Source organism: Rousettus aegyptiacus, unplaced genomic scaffold (assembly GCF_014176215.1).
Source record: "Rousettus aegyptiacus isolate mRouAeg1 unplaced genomic scaffold, mRouAeg1.p scaffold_m13_p_3, whole genome shotgun sequence".
Classification (NCBI taxonomy): domain Eukaryota; kingdom Metazoa; phylum Chordata; class Mammalia; order Chiroptera; family Pteropodidae; genus Rousettus; species Rousettus aegyptiacus.
In genome coordinates this window covers 168,357,827-168,374,624 of record NW_023416306.1, presented here as the reverse complement: position 1 = coordinate 168,374,624, position 16,798 = coordinate 168,357,827, and the positions used below count along the sequence as shown (strand labels likewise).

At 43.5% G+C, this 16,798-nt stretch overlaps 1 protein-coding gene across 8 annotated transcripts in view; it reads right to left on the bottom strand.

Annotated features, from left to right (window-relative positions):
• Positions 1–9,269: 9,269 nt before the first annotated feature.
• The window catches only part of VRK1 (VRK serine/threonine kinase 1), a 62,046-nt gene continuing 54,517 nt past the window's right edge, over positions 9,270–16,798 (bottom strand). For 2 of the 8 annotated variants that reach the window (XM_016159854.2, XM_016159851.2), the window contains exon 12: positions 9,502–14,032. In XM_016159854.2, the coding sequence (XP_016015340.2) occupies positions 13,607–14,032 (426 nt within the window). In that variant the 3' untranslated portion in view covers positions 9,502–13,606. The other 6 variants (XM_036239108.1, XM_036239107.1, XM_036239106.1 and 3 more) reach the window with 6 other exon arrangements.

Below are 16,798 nucleotides of genomic sequence, written 5' to 3'. Positions count from 1 at the left end.
CAAACGGGGACAAGAAAGTTTCCTGCTATTCTAATTAAAGCCCTCAGCCAAATAAGATCTTGCACCCGCGAGCTGAGACTAGGATTTTTTTTTTTTTTTTTTAAGGACATTAGGAGAACAAAGAGCTCTTGGACAAGGAGTGTTTTAAGTGAGAAGAGTTCAAAGAAAACATCGAGGAAATCCCCCAGGAAGTAGAGGGAAAAAGAAAGACGAGACAGAAAATAGGCGGGCGGCTGGGAGAAAGTCAGAACCGAGAAGATCAGCTCATGCTTCGCTATCTGAATGACAGAAGTCCCCGAAGAAGAGAGATGACTTCAGGTGTGCTCAGCAGCAACCTAGGAGGTACCAGAGAAATGCCTTCAAAATACTGAAGGAAAATTATTTCCAATCTGCAATTCTACACAAGTCAAACTATCAAGCAAGAGGAAAAGTAGAACAGACACTTTTAGACCTCCAAGATGCCAAAAAAAAATTTAGTAATTCCCACACATCTTTTTCTCAGGCAACTAATAAAGGATGTGCTCCATCAGGTAAGAGGGCCAAAACAAGAAAGGGGACACTGGACACAGGTGATCCCCACAGGAGAGGTGCGATGCGACACCCCGGGCTGGGGGAGGGGCGACCAGGGAAGACTGTCCTGCGCATGTGTGAGGCTTTGTGCACGTGCGAGCCAGTCACTTGCGACCGGTGTGGACAGGCGAAGCCCAAGTCTCTTCCATTGACGGAATCATTAAGAGATTCTCAAAGATGATGATGTTAAACAGACCAAATGATGAGACAGCGCATCTTCTAACGTCGTGAGCAGGTACTTGGAAATCTGGTGTTTGACCCCACAGTTTGGCTAGAGCCTTTGAGTTGCAGTACAGAAAAAATTGCAGCTCTCATTCTTACACACACACACACATACACACACACACACACACACATACACACACACACACACACACACAAACGGAGATGCAGATCATAGCTCTGGAAGGCTATCCAAACCTATAACAGTGGTTATTTCTAGGGAGAGGAACTAGGGTTAGAGAAAAGGAGAGATTCTTAATTTTATTTTACTTATTTATTTATTTTTGCCATCAATTCTTTCAGTTTGGAATGAAATAAAAACACGATTCTTTTCTACCCAGATTCCTGGAAGGTTTGTGATCTTCAATTTAAGACTTTTTACTATTTACCTTTATTCCTGCTGATTTTTGCATCATGTACCATGTCATGTATTACGTATTCAAAAAATGGAGATCTCCTAAAAATTAGTTTAAGATGAGGTACAGGTAGGTAAGGTCTAATATATACTACAGACATTCACTTAAGCCCAGAGAGGTCATCCATCAACAGCTAGAGGGTCCCCTGGAAAACCACGGCAGGACCGTGTCTGCCCTATTTTGTGAGAAGCCACCAAGCGCTGACCTCTTCAGAGAGTTCGTGACCTGATTCTCAAAGCCAGTTCCATCTTTATCAAAGGGCAATTAGTTATAGACATTCTAGTGGGATATTAATTTTATTGCACATAATCTAACACTGGATAAAACGGCCTCTCTTGCCCTCTTCCCTCAGCCTCTGGGCAGAGAACAGAAATCACCAGGGAGGCCCTCTCGCTTTTCTGATCCTTTGCTAAGACAGGTGACACTCATCACCTTGGTCAAGGAGGCCACGCCTTCATTGATGATACCTCAGCCAAATAGCCCGGGGCTGGAGAAGCAAATCTGGACAAAAGAAAGATCGTATGTGGCTGTGGGTTACTGACCGCATTTAAAACGGAAACGTAATTATAATGAACGCTTGGGTCTCACTGGAATCTGTCTGCCAGGTGGCCTTTGGAAGGGAAGACCGCGCCATCGAAACCAAAGCTTGACAGCAGTTCTGAGGGTGTGGGAGAAAGCTAACCGGAAGGATGGCCAGACACGGGGAAATGGAAAGTGTTCTCACCCACTCGCTGCTTTAAAACTGCAGGATTAAAGTACAATTCCTAGTATCTTCTGAGTGGGGAGACAGAAAAAAGCTACCACCTAGACTTTTTAAAAATATGTGTATTTTTGAAGCAGAAAAACGATTCACTTCGAAATAGGACATGAGCAGAACTGGCCAGGGGTAGGGTAACTGCCTCAGATGCACTCAGCTGAGGTGAGTCAAGGTGACAAGAATTATTTGCCTACCAGTTTCTCTCCACATCTTCATTCCCAGGATTCTGGGAATGAAATGTCAGAAACGAAATGTCAACTGAATGTGCCCTGTACCAGTCTAATTTCTCATGACAGCCTGCTTTGCAAATCATAAGAAATTTCTGAAATTAAGTATCTTTGAACATGGAAAACAGATCCACTGTCCCATTTTGGAGGGAAGGGGGCCTTACGTAGAAAGCAAAATCACAGTAAACTAATCGACAAAGGGTGGGGTTGGCGTGCTGGAAACGGTCTTCTGAATTTAAAACATAACAACAATGAGGACTATCAATTAGGCGGCGAGAGCTGCGAGCCTATGTACTGGCTTGTCTGCAGGTTTTTTTTTTTTTTTAAATGTCTGGCAGAATGTTTTACAAACTAAACCCAGCAAGACTACAATTCTACCAGAAGGTGCCTCAGATGGCTCGGCTAATAATTTCGATCAGCCGAAATGGAGAAAAACATCATTTCAATTATTCACTTTTCAAAAACCCGTCAATTTTAAGTTGGAATATTAATCGCCCCCTTCCTACACCCTCTGTCACCATCAACCAAATAAAACCCAACCCCCCAAAGAACCCTCATGGAAAAAAAAAAGAGAAAGGGGGTAGCCAGGGAGTTTTTCAATATGTCGATGCGCTGAAAACCTCGTCGACGCCGCTCCCTGGCCACTGGGAAGTCGCGTCCAGCCCGTGTGTAACGGCTGCAGGACAGCACGGTCCCTTAGAGAACTCGGGGGAGGCGGGCGCCGCTACCCATGCAGAGATGTAAGCGCGAGCCGCTAGATATTGGCTTTTGTTTTAATAGCCTTTTAACCAACTTTGTTAATGGACTGAATGCAATTTAGATATGGAACTTGGCTAAAACGTCGCTTCAATTGGCTATTAAAATTTAAGAGCCAACTAAGATAGCTAATTACAAAAAAAAAAAAAAAGAAAGAAAAAAAAAAGCTCCAGTGATAATGCTAAGCAGAATTAGTAATAGCAAATGACAGTCTGTCTAGCCTTATTCCCATAGGGAAAGAAACTCTTAACGGAGAAGTCGACCAGACAGTGTGCAGCAAACCTAATTGCGTTACTGGTATTACGGCACGCGGATCCGGCAGCCCGCTGGGACGAAACAGGGACTCGAGTCTGTCAAAGCGGAGAGGAAAGCGACCGTCCCTGTGACATGCCAGGCCGGCCGGTTCCGGGGAAGGGTGCTTTCGCCCACAGTGGATGGGTAAGTGCTCTTTCTGAGGATCACGCCTGCAAACTCCCGCAGGGACTGCGGTGCCGGGTGAGGGTGGGAGGCAGAGGCCCTCCGAGGATCAGGGCTCCAAAGCAAAAGATCCATCCCTTGCACAGAATTAGATTCTCCCTCTAGATATTTAGGTCTAAAAAAAAAAAAAAGACAACAGTGAATATCTGAGCGCTAAAAAGTTGAGCTTAGAGAGGGGAAAATGCCCTACTTCTTTGCTTCATTACGGATACCCTCATTATGGCGTCGGCTGAAGTGCAGACCGGCATGCCTGTGAAGCTCTGTCATGTCTGGTGGCCACTTTGAATCGGAGGTACTGGAGTCTTTAACATTCCCTCGTCAAGTGTCCCCCCGCTGTGCCTGTAAATGTCAGTCCAGTTTTTTCACGGCTGTGCGCACAGATTAGAAACAGCGGGGGAGCCCGGGAGTGACTGCACCACCAGCAAGGACACTTGTCTTCGTGGCGCCGCTCAAGTGATTCTCGGAACGCAGGGCCCTGCTGTTTTCTAATATTTACACACAACTGGAGTCACAAGAGCAGTAAATGCAGCCTAACGGCGGCTCGCTTCTTTTGTTAGGGACTTTACATTCAGAAAGAAATAGCGACAATAACACCAAAAAAGAAAGAAAAAAAAATCCCTGTCTTTTTAAAAAGTTTCATATTTCTCCCCAATTTTGCTGCTAAAAGACCGAGCAGGCCTCATCGCGACTGCTCGCTTAGCTGGGCCGGGGTGGCGCGCGGTCCCCTGGGAACAGCGGGGCTCCGGGCCTCGACCTCGAACCTCGACTGCTTCGCCCGCTGCGGCTCCCCGACCTCTGCAGACAGACGGACGGATGGGGCCTTGGAAACCGTTCTGATGTCACTTCGGCCACCTTTGCTTTCTGAACACTTTGCACGACACATCAAGGACCTATTTGGGTGGGGGCTGTAGCGCCTGGAATACAACTTCCTCAAATCCCTTGTTAGGAGCTTAAAAAGGTGGGCGGGGGGTGGGGGGCGTGGGGAGGGAGACTCCACTGTGTCTGTATGTGTATCTTGGAAAACGTTGAAATGATCCTTCTTCAAATTATAAACGGAAGGGTAAATCACATAGTTTTGCCCTAAGCTTTGAAACACCAACAGAGGGTTTTTGGGACTAGGACCTTGAGGGCACTGGTGGGGGGCAAGGGAGGGCACTGCGCAGGACCCAGACCACCTATTTTGCAACTACAGCGTTACTGGATTAGGTCCTCCGGCGGAATGGACGGTCCTCCAGCGGAATGGACTCCCGCATTAGCACGGATGACGTAAACGTGGACAGAAGAACAAAACCTTTTATTTTTGATGGGGGGGGGGGGTTGGGGGGGTGAGGGGGGTGGGACTGAAACGCCCTGAACTTAAAGGTCTTCTCTAGGATCTGAAGGCACGTCTGTCTCCTCTCTTCACCAGGCATCTAATAGGATGGATATGGACCCCCGGCTGTAACGTCCCCAGGACAGGATAACCCAAAACACTCATGTTCAGGGTTGGCAGGCCCTTCTGCTGCTCTCCTCTGACTTGTAAGTATTCACGTACGCTGGACCCCAACGAGGAGTCTGCGAGTGTGCAGGGCCCTCTCCCACCTCTGAGGATTATACCAAGGAAGCCCACCACAAACTTCAGTACTAAGGTTTCTGTGTCAAGGTCAGAGAGAATATTGAACACAGAGATTCCACTTTTTAAACAAACTGCAGCCCAGTTATTGTAAGGTGTTCATTTACATAACTGGTCACTTCATTTGCTTCTAAAAGATATCAGAAGCTGAAAGAAACCTACACAAAGACAGGAAGAGACTTCAAACTACTGTTCCACCTCCTCCCGCCTCCGAATTCTGGACTGATGCCTGTAAATCTCTTCTAGCCTCTGCACTCCAGGTACAAAGATTATCTTATAGATCATCTCCACTCATACTTCTGATAATTAAGACTTCTAATAAATGTTGAACCTGACAATAAGTCAAAAAGAGGGGAGGTTTCCAAAGACCATTTGCAGTGGTTTATAAATAAAACTGTAATTTGCTCGATGCAAAAATTTTACAGTTAACTTCATGACCAGCCAAAACCACAAAAATTCAGGACCGCTACTCATAAATTACGTAATGCTACTGGCATAAAAGAAAACACACCGCCAGACGAATCACACGCCCTTAGTACCGTGGAAATGGCAAGCGTTTTATATGTAAAATACACCCGAGTGCCAGAGTTGCCTAAAGCAGGTGGTCGGTGGTACACTGCGCAGACTCACTAACACAGTGTGTGGGCCAAAGGTATCAAGACCCTTTTCCATTATTACTGCTTCAGTGAGCCTTGCACTAGCAGAGCTTCATGAACGAGAGGGGTACAGAATAACCTGCAGAACTTAAAGAAGAAAACCCACAAAACTTTATCTATGCAACTGTTGTAACTATGAAAAATTATGTAGGCATGAAACAGGACGAGAAATTAAGATGGCCAAAGGACAAGAGTTTGCATTTTAAACCGATGATGATGTACGCCAATTTTCTTTCATTTAGATTTGTCAGTGCAATTTGGGCAATAAATAAGAATTAATAAATTAAAGGGTGCTAATTAAATCAGCATGGTACGGGCAGAAGAGACAGATCACTGAAATCGAACAGAGAGTTCAGAAACAGATCCTGGTGTAAGAACTTGATACGTAATGAAGCAGACATCATACACCGGGATGGAAGGGAATGGGGCGGAGAATTTATGCAACAAATGATCCCGGAGCTGCTGGTGAGTTATGTGGGAAAAAATCCATTGTGATCCTTACCTCACGGCATACACACCCCAAAATAAACTTCGTGTGAATTAAAAATTTTAAGTATTAAAACAAAAAAAAAACTAGAAAAAGTCACAGTAAATATTTCTGATTTCAGGATGGGAAGTATTTTAAAACACTGGCAGAGTTACAATGAAAAAGATCGGCAGACTAAAGCCATAAAAACTAAACTTCATAAAAATAAAAAATATATCAACAAAAGGTAGGCCTGAAAGAGTCAACAACAAACATGACGAACGGTTAAGATCACCATACGAACAGTACAAACACACCAAACAGAAGACAGAATGATCGGTTTACCAAAAAAAAAAAAAAAAAACTGCTTAGGCTCACTCACTAGCAATAAAAAAATTTCTCACCAAATTATAATAGTGATACTCAAGGATGACAAAAATATAAGTTGAGCACTCTGATTTACTGGGCAAAGTGGTTAGTACTGCTTTTTTGCAAAGCAATTTGATAATATGCATCCACAACCCCTTCCATTCTTACAGTCTTTGACCAAGTGTTTCTCTTTCGAAAATCAAAAGAAATATTTCTACATGAGGACAAAGCTTTCTGCCTAATTTTATTCAACACTGAATAACAACTTAAATGCCCAATATTAGGGAAACAGGTAAGACAGTATAAATCTATGTGGAAAAAGTATGGAAACATAAAAATTTTATTTATAAAGTATCTGTAATAACGTGGAATGTATTTAATGTTATCGTTTAAAAAACCATATATAAAGCTTTATATAAAGTATGATAATTACTTAAAGATAAAAATGCAAAGAAAAGACTGGAAGAAAATGGGTCAAAACGCTAATGGCGGTTGCTTGCGGTGGCAGCAGCATGGCTAGTTTGTCCTTTGACGGTTTTCTGTATGTTCCAAATTTTCTACAATGATCATGTATTCTTAAACACGCTGATAACCAGAAGGATAAAGAACACTAAAAATAAAATTTTAAAGGCTAAACAAGCACATAACACCCAACTATATCGATACAGACACAAGTGCATGTCATCTATTTATGTTGCTATGGAACTCGGGTCTTCATATGCACATTTAATTTAGTAATTCAGAGAAATAACGGGTTTTACAGCTCTGGCCTAGTCGGGTTTGCCTTAAGAGACCACCTCGGCAGAACGCCGAGAAGCTACTTCACGTCGGAGCGCGCATGGTTACTGAAGACTTACCAGGCGCGTCCTAGAAAATGCAGAGCACACACAGCTCCTGTAGTGCGAGGGCAAAGCCCGGGCACAGGTGTCGGTCCTCGGCCGACCAGGACCTCGGCTGGCGTCGGAGCGGAGCGTGGGGGCGGGTGGTGAAGGGCGAACGAGGAAGGGCCACGTCCAGGGAAAGCAGGGGCCGGAACGGAAGCCGCGCACAGTGCAAACAGGACGCACGGGAGCGAAAAGCAAGAAGCGAGCACCCCACTCCGAACGGCAGGGACGTTATCTAACCGTTTTTTAAAAAAGGGGCTAAGAGAAACGAGCCCAAGGCAGAGGACAGAACGGCAGAGCCAGGGATGCGGCTGACGAATCAAACCGGCTACTCTGGCTACTAGTTTTTAATTTCTGCAGCCCTGCCAATAGAGTAACATTCGAGAAAATGCCAGCACTTGTTAAAAACATTATGTGAGGAAATATTTGTTTTCTTAATATTTAACCAACAGGTTTTGCTATGTTTCTGTGTTTTGAAAAATAAAAAAAAAAGGCTAAGGCATATATACACAAAAACACACCACACACATTTTATCCTATTTTAAGCGTCAATGTGTTTGAAACAGAACTTGAGAGTTGATTTAGGTGTTACAAATAAACTCGGGACCATAACACTGATGAGTAGTACTAAAATCCGACTTTCTACAGAATGCGGGAGTCTCTGCCCAAAATCTAGCTTTCTACTCTGTAGAGACATAGAGCCGTAGGACTTGGGGAGGCATTTAAAAGATTAACCTTCCAGGGATAGTCCGTCTCTCTGTTCTGCATTTTTCAGCATCTGACCGGCGCAGTGATAAACGCTTCACGTGACAACTAAAATATCCCCATCAGGGAGTGGAAAGCCACAGGTGCTGGCTCAGGGCTGCTCAAACTTGGTCCACCCCTGACGATTCCTGATCTACGTCTTTCCCGTGCGATTATTTACTTAATATTTTCTTCAAATCAACTTCCTTATTTTAAAAACTTAAATACTTACTTTAGGCTTGTCCTAAGCAGTACAGAAATCAGCAGTTTAATATGCTACTTCATTCTGAATACATATTAAAATGAATGCTTAAATATGTAAATAAATGTGTGTCTCTTCACACATTTAAGAACTCTGTACGTGCTATCGGTTAAGGTGTACCACCATTTACAGAGTCCTATCCCATCCCAATTTCTCTAACAAAGTATATCTTGAAGTTATGCATAGATGTTTACATTCCAAGTTCTTGTTCCCAAGGTAACTATAAAAAAATCCACATCTTAAAATTTCCAATTACTAAAACTCTGAAGTGCTTAGATTACTGTACAAATATTATAAGCTACAAAATAATGAAACTTGTAAGAAAAAAATCTGTGAGTGAACAATATATGTAGATATACAGACAGAGCGATTTCGCAGGATCTCCTTAAAGGAAGCCAGTCTGGAAAACCTCTGATCACGCTGCCTCTCGATACTTTCTCATCTGTTTTCTCATCGGAGAGCTTGCACACTTACATAATTCTTACATAATCTAACTTTCGAACATATATATTTTCTCTCTCACAGATACAATTATTCTACTTTCCCTTTCATAATCCTTTGCCTTCTTTGTACCTCTCATTTTGGATAGCAGGTGCTTAAGAAATGCTCGTGGAACTGAACAAAATCAATGTAAACCAAATCTTATGGCCACAACAAACTGTGTATGTGTCTCATGCAAAAAGAACCCTTTATTTTAGGTTTTTAAAATCTCCTTAAAAGGCCTTTGTCAAACGTTTTGCAGACTCTGGGAAATACATGACAGAAGGTGTGCATCGCAGTGAATTTTCTTACGCGTACTCCAGAACCTTTCGCAGACACCACGGGGCAGCTCAAAGAGTATAAACTAAAGATTCTCGATTTCATAAATTAGCCTTTAATGAACTGTACGAAGTATTTATTTTCATAAAAAAGCTTGTTTTTCAAAGACAGGTATTTCACTGTTACCCCTACCCCCAAGACTCACATGAAAACAAAATAGAAAAACAGAAAAAACTCAAACGAAAGGAAGAAAAGAGAAACTGGTTCACAGCATTTGATTTACTTCTGGACTCTCGTTCTGGTTTTTGAACCTTGAAGAGAAAACAAAGAAATTAATCGTTACTTTACAAAAGCAAAAGAAGAACAGAAATCTAAGTATTTCTATATATAGCTATTAACAGTTTAAATTTTATTGACCATGATGCTTTATGGAGATGAAATTTATACAAAGGTGTAACTGTTAATACCCCGAAGATCTTAGTAAACTGTCAATTTTCTAACATGTCAAAAAATATGCAAACAATGTCTACCGTCTACTCGAGTTCATCAAAACTCTTCCACTGACAGAACATACCCAATTTACATGGGTCCTGAAATATTTCTCCCCAAAATTTTATTGTACAATTTAAAACATTAAACTCGTGTAAACTACGACACCACAAGATAAGCATTCATTCACTGGGGGAAGCGATGAGGTCAGGCGTATTAGGAAGAGCAAGAAAGTTTATTCTAAGCGCAATGCCTTTCAACGCCTGTCCCCTACGCTCGGGAGAGCACTGGGCTACTCCAAAACGCAGTCCTTCCCACCAGGAACGGAACAGACCCCGACTGAGTAGCCTTCTAGAAAAGCATCGGCTCCGATACTGGCCTAAGTAACTCATGACGGTGCCTACCCAACTACTGTGCTGGACTAAGTGACGCTTTGTCGGGACCACGGGAGCTCTGCCTCTCCGCGCCCACCCCTGCCCCACCTCCGGCTCCAGCACAGCAGGGTCAGAGGATGCCATGCGTCAGCCTGAACACGACTGCCCCGCGCTGGCACAGGAAGTGCGCCTTCCGGCTGCCTCACACTTCGCTCTGCGGGGAAAGAGCAGTGGTCCCAGTGCGAGTGGCAGCCGTGGCTCATAACTAATCAATGAATGCACCAAACGACAAAGAGATCGATACTTCTTTTCTGAAACACACAAAACATTCTTTGAATCTAGGACAAAATATCTACCATACGTGTCTGAGATTAGTGTCTAAAGGTTTTCTGATCGCAGGTTTATTTAGTCACTTAACTGGAACATCGGTTTAAAAATTACTGCTCTTTTATTTTTCCGTTCTAGTTTCTATTCAATGGCCGTACACTATATTAAAGCAAATGTCAAACATATATGAGTATCTTTTTTTTCTGCCACTTAAAATGCATAGCCTGTAATTATGGTCGATTTAAACTTTTGAATTTTTCTTTCAGTTTCTGTGATATAGCCTTCTTTTAAAATTATCCCCTGGTAGATTTTTAGGTTTTTATTTCAAGAATTTTGAAATTAATTTTGCACAGAAAACTGAGAATGTTGTGATTGCCTGCGACTGGCATAATGGGGTATCCCAAGATCAGGGTCAATCACCTATACTACAGTACCTCTCCCTTTCAATCCATTTCCAATCTATAGTCACATTACAAAAGACATTAAAGTTAACAATGATTACAGCCATACTCAAGCATTATTACTTTCATTAACATCCTAATGTGACATTTTACTCTTAAATTAAACACGCTGCTACTTATCCTCTTCAATCTAGACTTAAAGTTTCCCCACTGCAACTAAAAGTTTTATCACCACCCGGAATTTATTATATAATCGATACTATGCAACTTAGACACAATATTTTCCTAATAAATTCTCATAGCTACAGAAAAAAAAATCTATTTTCCTTCTCATTTCTTTAAAAAATATACTCATTTTCATCATATGCTACCACTGCTTAAAAAGTCCAATCATCAGACTAATGTATAAAAATTTAATATTTGAAAAATAAAATATACAAGTCTGAGATACTCTTCTATGATATTTATAATGCAGAAGGAAAAAAATAAGTGGGAAATTTTTGTACAGTATCCTTAAAAATACCTCCTTCTTGACTAGACCATAGATATGATATTCAAGAGGTAAACATAAATCATGTTTTCCTCACAGAATCCTCGAGAATGGGCCAAAATCCAAGGTAGTTCAAAGAAAAAGAAAGAAAACACCGACGAGACTCGGTTTTCGAGCACTGTCCATCTTATGAACAGCAGGGACAAAGCATACTAGCCATAAATATCATGGCTACTTGAACTAATTTTTAGTACAATTCTGAAATATTGGCATGGTTTTGAAATGCCAGAATACACATGGTTTTTTAAGGCTTATCATTTTGTGGGGGAGAGAAATTACTTACAGTGAATAACCAAATTTTCTCAATTGGTAAAAATTATGCCTTGCATAAAAATAAAAGGATTAGAGGCCTCCGTTCTTCTTGAAAACCACCCTGTCACCCCTTCTTTCTTTGAGAAAACCTACACAATACACATTTTGAAAGCTTTCAGAATGTGTTCTTACACAATAGGCCCCCAACTAGTCGAAATGAGTTTAGGTGTATCAAGAAAATTATACATGTTTTTAAAATGGTCTAAATAGATATTAAAGGAAAGTCGCTCCCATTTGCTAGGCATGGCATTCTGAAAGAGCACACGGTGAGAACAATCTCTTACCATATTGTAAACCATCAACTGTGTTTGAAAATAAAATTGTTAATGAAGAAACTGACATTTCTAAAGCTGTTGTTAGAGGTAACCATTCTTCGAACACATTTATGACACAAAATCTTAAAGCTCTAAAACAGAATTCACTGAATTGTATTACCTATTTAAAAAAAAAATCAAGTGCAATAACGTGCCTTCTTCAAGTTACTTTAAACTGACGAATACAAATATATACATTTTCATCACTCCTGGCTTTTATTTTTTTGCTAAAAGCAATAACATTTTACCATCTCAAGTAAAATTTCTCTCATCGATGAATGTTTAGATACTAAAATACCTTAACTAGCCTTATACTTTAGGGGAAAACAAATTACAATAGGAAAATAGGAAAATAGACAGCATTTAAGTAAAGCAATTCAGAGTTTATATGAACAAGGGAGAATCTGATTACTATCTTCTTTTTTTATGTATAAAAAAAATCTGGATTGTTCTTAAATTAGCGATGGGACCCACTCTCTTCTGTCATTAATAAATAGAACAAAAACACTTTCACAGTAAAAACTATCGGTAGAAGGATCTTAAGTTAAAATTTTAGGTATAAAAAACATTTTTTATAGTTATAGCCAAATTTAAAATCATTATGTATCAAAACAAATATCTCTGATGCTCATGAGGCAAAGTGACCATGACCCCAGGCAGCCCGGAGAGGCCGAGTCCTCCTCCTGCACAGCTGTGAATGCGCTTTGCTCTAAACGGTATCGACCTTACTAGAACAATGAAGGACTTTCCTAAACTAAAACAGCCAGTTGTAGAATTTAAGGGACTTCTTTAAGGAAGAATATGACTCTGTCTTTGGAAACGCTCCTCAGTCTCGCTCTCACTCACTGTCGCAGGCCGCTGCCGCTAGCCTCTGGCTGAGACATGCTTCCGTGTACTGCTCCTCGGGGCGCCTCACTTCCTAGTGACAGAACGGGCAAGACAGGGAGGAGGGGACCAGGAGGGGACCAGGACGGGACGGAGGACGGCGACAGAGAAGGGAGAGGGACCACTTCGAAGGCTGCAGCCTCCAGAGTGAAGTCACATACTCCCGGTTCAGATACCCTGAGCGTCCTCTTGGGGGAATGTAGCTAAACCTAAGTTTACACAGATCCACCTATGTTCCATCCGTAACACGTCATGAAGAAAACGGTAAAATCAGGGCGAAAACAGCTCTCTCTGCAAGCTGACGCTCCGCCTTCCACGAACACGCAGGGGGGCCACAGTCGGGGCAGGCCGCAACACGCCGCTGACCTGACTCAGCAGGGCACCTACGCTTTAAGGGAACTTCTACCCCAACAAATCAAGGACAACAAAATAATAAACAAACAAAAGGCAGACAGGAGAGAAATCTGGAAAAATACAAGGGACTGTAGCCAGCACTAAATCTCTCTTCATAGGGTCAATAAACTTGAGACCTGGGCCACGTTTTTCCCTTCTGGGGCCACCCTAGGTCGCCCACGCACACCGCGGCCGGGCCCTTCACCCACCAGACCAGGCCGAAGGCCCCCCGGGCCTGCCCCGCGGTGCCGCTTCGCTAAGGTCAGTCTGAGTCATCTAAACAATAACTTTATGCTTTGCTTTCGGCCTCCAGAGCTTTGAAGACTGATGATCTGAGGCTTTAATCCCTTGCGTCCCAACTTGTAAAGACAAGCAGAGCTGGCACTACGTGGGGACCCACCTCAGTGCAGGCGCTCTCCGCCCTGGGCGGGGGGCGCCCGGAGGGGTCAGAGCCCTGGACCCCCGGGTCTCAGCCTTGTCCATGGCCCTGCCGGTGACACGGTCAGGGGCTTGGGGCCCAGATCTGCAAAACGAGAGTGGCTCCCGGTCCAACAATGTGTGTCCAGGAGACACTGTGACACACGCTACACAAATGCAAGACCTTCCCCGGTGGTCTTTTCCCAAAAACCTAAGCGCTGTGACCCAAACAGTGAGCCCCCTACTCGAAGGGGATCGTGTCGCCGAGGCAGCGGCCGCCGGAAGCCGGCTCAACTCACGAGTCCGCGCGGCCTCCTCCTCCGCCGGCGCCGGGCAGCAGTCCATGTCTTCCACGCTGGACTGCGTGCGCTCCTCCGCATCCTTCTTCCGCTTCTTGGGTATAAAATCGTTTAAAAAGAGAGAGAGAGAGAGAGATGTGGTCCGATGGTCCAGTAAGTAAGTATACAGACTCGCTATGTGTTGGCGCGCCCGTGAACCCGCGCCGTGCGCCGCGGAAACAGGCAGAGCGCACAGGCGCCCTGGCCCGAGGGCGGCGCCCGGGGACCGCCACACGCGCGGATGCGGCGCGCAGCGCTGCGCCTCTTCCTGGGCGCACACGTTTTCACTCAAAGGAAGCACTTGGGCTTCTCTCGGGCACAGCGGATTGCCAGCTTTGGGGCCGTTAAGTAAAGTAAGGGCGACTCGAACACAAGCACTGACACTGCGACAGCCAGTCTGATAACCCAGACGGCCGCCAAGAGACTTAACGGGCGGGCGACAGGGCGATGTGCGAGCAGGGCCATGGCCTCAGACGTCACCCCACTCCTCAGAACAGCGTGCGACTCACAACTGATGAACTGCTTATTTCTGAAGGTTTCCACTTAATAATTTCGGACCCTTAGATGCAACCTCGGAGGCGGCTGCCAGAGGCAAGGGGTGGGGGTGGGAGAAACTGAGGTTCGGCACCTTCAACCACAGGCAGGTGGGCAGCGGGTACACCTGTGACCCTCTGACTTGACGCCTCATGCGGCTCATCGCTGAGAGCCCCGTGTCACCACCCGCAGAAACTCTGTTACAGCAAAGTGCTTCAGAACTCAGCATCGCCACTCACGGAGGCCAGTGGCACTTACCCGCCCCATGTCACAGTGTGTCTGGGGCGTATCCACTGGATAAATGCAAAGATATATGCCTCGCCCCACATAGTGTTTCAGTGGTAACATTCTATCTGTGAATCAGTAACGGCAAACTTCCAACAAATGTTTTCTTCTGATGCATTTTTATGAAAAGCTTAAGAGGACCATAAACCTTACTATACAGGAAGAGTCTGGAAAGTACATAGCTCTTGTACAATCTCAGAAGCAGGATGGATTTTCCACCACTCTCCCAGGCCTTTCCTATTTTCTGTTTACTTTTCCAGGTGGGTGTTACTTCAGAGCTGATGCTTAGATCCTGTCCCATGCTTCCCAAATGTTCAATCAGCTTCTTTTTATTATTTCCTATCACTACTACATTTTCTAACTACTTCATTTCTGTATAACGTTTTTAAACTACTTAACGTTTCTATACTTAGGTATAACTTAGAAGGACTTTAGTATTTTTCATATAACTTTATAGTACGTGGTCTCAAATTTAGATGTGTTAAAATGCCAGTTATAACTCAAAGCTTCTCTAGGTTGCCTAAAATGGATTTCTATCATTTATGAAATCATGTGATACTTCCCAAATTTCACTGATTGACAGTAAATCAGAATGTCCTCATTTACATTTTCTAACGATATTAAGTCACACTTCATCTGAGAATTTTCCTTGCTTTGGCCATTTTGTGGATAGCTACAAAAGAGTATGACCCCTGCTGATGGCCCAGTGCTTTCTCAGTGCATATACCGTGGGTTCTGTTCCTAAGAGAACCACGTGGCAAAGCCACCTCTGTTCAAACCACATTATCCTGAAACCTCCAAATGGTCAGAACTGTTATGTATATATTACAATTAATGCTGCTGTGTCAAAATACTCTTAAGGTGGCCGTGGAAAGATCAGAACTCGGAGATGCCCCCCATGTTCCTGAAGAAAATGCTTCACACCCGCAAAAATAACAACTAGACTAACGCTTAGGAAACTTTGAAGGCTTTGCGGGGCAGATGTGCACATGGAGGTACTCCTTCTCAAAGATCGCTGTGGGGGTGGCTGTGCCATCGCACGGCCGATGCGGGAAGGGGAGAGTGCCTTACGTCTTCCTTTTCCAGAGTGTGGCTTCGTGATTACCATCTAGACCCTGCTGGGCTGAACAGATTGGCTCGATAATTACATACAATAACTGCAGTGGGCAGGTAACCCTCGGCTGGCACGGGGCAGCTCCCCTGCGAGGACTTCCATATGCAAACGGCGCTGATGGAGTGCGGCAGGTCCTTCTCTCCTGCCGGTGCGCGGGCCTGATTAACGCCAGCCAAGACTCCAAGGTTAGCATGTCAGCAGATTTGTGATGCATTAGGCAGGAATAAACACAGACACTTTGGTTCGTCCAGACCAAAATTAAGGAGGAATATTTCAAGACTATACATTGCTTTCCTTACAGGAGAAAATGGATTCTACGGTTTCAGGAGGACAGATTTTTAAATGCTCATTCTAAAGGGAGCTATCCAATACATTCTACCCAAGAACCTAGTGCATTCATCTTGTTCTCAAGCTTATTTAATAAAAAGGAGCTTTCCTAATCTCCTTGCAGGTAAATTACACAGGGATGAAAATCAGACAGCATTCAACCAACAAAAGAAACACCTGTGTTTTAAGCAGCACGCCTCGGCAAAGTGCCGAATTTCATTAATGCACACTTCCGCTGGGCATCTCCCACTCAACTTTTCTGATAATGTATGCAGTTTGGAGAGAAAGGGCTAATGGTCTACAGACTAAGGTCAATTTTTACCCAAAAAAAAAAAAAAAAAAAAAAACCTACAAAAACCTTCAAGAATCTAAGCACAAATTGCCAGTTATAGAAATAGTCATGGGGGTGTATAGTACAGCATAAGGAACACAGTAATAGCGTAATAACTATGCATGCTCTCAAAAGGGTACTAGACTTATTGGGGTGAACACTTCCTAAAGCACAGAAATGCCTAATCACTATGTTGCACACCTGAAAATAATACAATATTTTATGTCAAA